Source organism: Apaloderma vittatum, unplaced genomic scaffold (assembly GCF_000703405.1).
Source record: "Apaloderma vittatum isolate BGI_N311 unplaced genomic scaffold, ASM70340v1 scaffold21902, whole genome shotgun sequence".
Classification (NCBI taxonomy): domain Eukaryota; kingdom Metazoa; phylum Chordata; class Aves; order Trogoniformes; family Trogonidae; genus Apaloderma; species Apaloderma vittatum.
The window spans coordinates 1-3,931 of NW_009705522.1; the positions used below are offsets into that span (position 1 = coordinate 1).

Sequence of the window (3,931 nt, forward strand, 5' to 3'; positions counted from 1 at the left end):
GGCCGCCAAATGGCGAGTGGGGTCCTGGCCAGTGAGCTCGGCCGAGGTGTGGGCAGGGTGTGGGGACGGCAGGTGCACCTCTGGCCCCGGTAGAACTAGCTCGATCTTAACTGAAAGTATAAAGGGGCATTTCTGCTCAAGATTTGTAAGGTGGTTAAGTATTTGGCGTAGCCAGGAGACTGAAGAGCAAAGGTTCTTGCCAGTTATTAACGTGTTGCACAGGAGCTGTGCCGGGCTGCTTGGCTGCGATCAGAATCAAGTCATAAAGCTGTTTCCGCCTGCTGTTCGTGCTCTGGTGCCATTCAGAAACGCTAATCCGACACGCATGTGCGTGTCACTGCCACGAGAAGAAGGTACCCTCTTAAAGTTGTCTCCGTAAATTACAGAAGTTACTTTCCCAGCGGTGATCTGATTGCCCTCTCTTGACAGATGCGCCCTGATGGTAAACAGCGTCTGCTTCCCACGTGGAAACAAATGTACGAGTTAAATAACCAGCTCCTGACATGGCTTCTCCTCAGAACTCATGGTTCTTGCCCCTACTTCTAATCTGACACTTAGCTAGAGGGACTTTTGAGAGTTTCTCAGTGTTTTTCTTGCCGCCTGATCAGAGATCATAGTCATCGCTGCTGTTATGTCCTGGGTGCAAGCTGCAGTCAGCCGATCCAGCGAGGATATATTTGATGAAGATGCAGATGAGATGTATCTGCTGCAGAAAGAATGGAGCAGCACCATGAAAAAAAGATTGAAGGTATTTCCATAACAATGATTTAATAGTATTTTAACCATTTTAGATTTACTGATACATACCTTGATATACATGTGGCTGAATTAAATCAGAAAACTAGGAGTGGCTGCTTAAAAGTTGGTGTGGTATAGTTTCTTGTGAAGGTCAGAGATATTTAGCAGGCACTTACAGACACTCTATCCCAGTAGTCATCAGAGCAAAGTACTGTTTTACCGTGATATTGGTTCCCTCTGTACAACATCTGTAAAAGGCAGTGCTACATTCCAGTGTGAGCTATTTGCTTCATACTTGTCGGTGTACCACTAGTAAATGTAGAGCAACACAGGCTAAACAGTGCTAATAAAGAAATAGGAGATGTTTGGATTTTTAAGTAGAGTTCTTCATAAGGCAGATTTAAGCTGTGTGACTCCATGTGGAACCACAACTGGATGTTATGGTCTAGGTAGTTCTTTGGCTTATTTATTCTTCTACTGAAAAATATATTTAATGAAAGCTGGTTTCCAAGGCTCTTCACTCTCTGGAGTTCCACAGGGAACCAAACAAGGGCATAAACTCAGGTTATTTCAGCAGGTACATTATCATTTGGGGTGGGGTGTGTAGGCTCCTGTGCTGCGTTTGGCTGAAGAGCATGAATGGAACTTCTTGTGTCGGCTGTGGATGAGGAAGGGTATTACAGTGGAGCTGTTGTAGTATTCTCCAAGGAAAAATTCCTTGCATCTGAGTCCATTGAAGAGACTGGTTTTCTTTGGGGGCTGCTTAGTGTTCTTGCACAAATCCCTCTGGTAACTTGTGAATAGATACTATGAAATCATAAAACGTTACTGAGATTAGAGCTCTATGCTGGGAAAAATAAAGAAATGTTCTCATTCCTGGCTGTTTCTCTAGCAAGGCCATCAGTTTTCTTCTCTCGTGAGCAAATAGAAGTTTTCACTTTTACAACTTGCAATTTTGGTGTGAAAAAAATATAAGAATTATTCTATGTTTTGTGGTAATCTGGTTAGAATATAAAGGAACCAATTTGCCTTACAATCATTAGCTGTTTTTAACAGAAAGCAATCTCTCAGAAGATGATATATTATGTGACTCACTTTGTCACCCTCTTTTTTTGTGGTATAACTCTTGAATTGAGTGAGATCTGGCAAATAGAAAAACAAGGCTCAATAATTAGTTTTGTGAAAACAGGCAGATGGATTACAGACCGGGGAGGATCTAAAGAGGGGTGGGCTTTGCAGCCTGTTTATTTTCAGATGTATAGAAAACCATGTGTGGTGTTCTTTAAGGATTTTTTCATAGAAGGGCTGGTTATCATAAAATCAAGCCTGCTTTCCTGCAGATTTGTTATATTTTTTGGTGTTTCTGAAAATACTTGTTCAAATCTAGAAACTGTGATTTAAGAGACTGAATACATGTTTGGGTTTTTTTTTTAATTGCTATGAAATTGTCATAGGTCCAACTTTTAATCTTCTAAACAACCTGCTTCACTACTCTTTATTTTAGGAAGGCTATAGGGATGGAGTTGAGGCTGGGAAAGAACTTGCGCTCCAGGAGGGCTTTAATCAAGGTTACAGGCGTGGTGCTGAGCTGATGGTTACGTGCGGCCAGTTCAGAGGAACTCTGAAGTAGGTTGCACACTCCTTAAGGTTGGGTGTTTGTGTGTGTGTGTGTGTGGAGGGTGTGTACAGAGGGAGCATGTGTGCAATATTTTGTTTGTTTTAATTTAAAAAAGCATTGTAAATCTGTCCAAAATGAGCAACATGAGGATTCTCAGGTCTTGAATACAGGGAATTGCCTACCTGCATGTAGAATGATTATTCTTAAAAATAATAATTGCTCTTTCAAAAATGAGCTGAATCAGAATCTTTAAACTTAATATTTAGTTCTACTGCTTGAATTTCCCAGAAAATATGAATGACACATATATATGTTTATATAGTGTAGAAAACATGTTGCTCTCTGTCTTCAGCAACTGAAGGTCTGTGTGGGTACATGTAATCAATTGTATTTTTCCTTTTTTTCTTCACTTTTCAGTGCTCTCTTATCCTGGTGTCATTTTAATGGACAAGATTCTGCTTTAAGTCAGATAAATAATCTTCTTGACGTGGTTGGAAAGTATGAAGAAGATGTGCTTCAGTATCTGAATTCTGCCACACAACAGCCACATCTCGGACACGTTTTAGATTCTGTTGAGGACCTGGACCTTAATCACACAGCTCCAGCTGGGACAGACTACAGTGACGGTAAAGCTGGAAAACATGAAGATGTCGGGAGCTCTGGTGGAAATATTTCTAGAAATAATGCTGAGATTGGTTCCTTGCAGTTCGAGTGCAGTAAGGCAAAACACTGCACAGATCCTGAAAAGTCGACCTTGGCTTGGGTTAAAAAGGAGACTATTTGGCTAGTAGAGCAACTGGGCTTATCGCTAGATATACTTCACCATGTCCAGAAACTGGAACATTAGCTTTTCCGTCTCATGGCATTTAAAATTATCTCAACTGGATTTGATTTGCAGTTTGTGGACCACATCCTTGCTGGCACATCACTTTGTTTTTGGGAAATCTGATTTTGATACTTGCCAGTAGAGGAGATCTATAAATCTTCACCATGCTTTGGCTCCTGCGAAGAAGATTCCCTTGCTTTCAATCTCAGACGTAGCTTTCACAGAAAGAGGGAGTGGAAAGGGGCAGCAAGTCCCTTTAGCAGCCCCTCTAAATAGCTTCCATCTAATATCTAAAAAATGTCCAGTTTGTCTACTGCTATGGACAAGCTATTCTTGCAGAATAAGCTGCTGGTGCTGATATGCCATCTCTGTGCAAAACAGAGCAGGATTTAGTGTTGCTTTCTAGAATGCTGTGACTCTCTCTTGTCGCTGTATAGAATAACAGACATTTTCCACCTTTTGTCAAATTCTGTTTCTTTTGTAACCTCCATGCCATGCACTTTCACAGTTAAAAACTATTTTTTTTCTCTTTGTACAGTTCTACTTATTTCACTTTTACTGAAAGCACAGCATTCTCTTGAAATGCTGAATCACTGACAATTCCACTGTTTTACGGCTAGACCATCTACTCTTCTCCTGCTAGACCACACTGAATGCATTTCCAATCTAGTGAACTATGTTATATTAATATTTATTTTGCCAGTCCCTCTAATCTTTCTCATACTGGTTTTCCCAAACTCTTCAAGGAG

General features: G+C 40.8%; 1 protein-coding gene across 1 annotated transcript; it reads left to right on the forward strand.

Moving 5' to 3' along the window:
* The first annotated feature begins 631 nt into the window (after positions 1–631).
* Positions 632–3,203, forward strand: YAE1D1 (Yae1 domain containing 1). Its single transcript, XM_009865458.1, has 3 exons — positions 632–748; positions 2,243–2,364; positions 2,774–3,203. Exons 1-3 carry the CDS (start codon positions 632–634, stop codon positions 3,201–3,203), a joined length of 669 nt encoding a protein of 222 aa, XP_009863760.1.
* The last annotated feature ends 728 nt before the right edge of the window (positions 3,204–3,931 follow it).

Coding starts and splice junctions, on each gene's coding strand:
- YAE1D1 (XM_009865458.1), top strand. CDS start 632: ATGTCCTGGGTGCAAGCTGCAGTCAGCCGATCCAGCGAGGATATATTT. Junction 749..2,242: donor CCATGAAAAAAAGATTGAAG/GTATTTCCATAA, acceptor TCTTTATTTTAG/GAAGGCTATAGGGATGGAGT. Junction 2,365..2,773: donor CAGTTCAGAGGAACTCTGAA/GTAGGTTGCACA, acceptor TTCACTTTTCAG/TGCTCTCTTATCCTGGTGTC.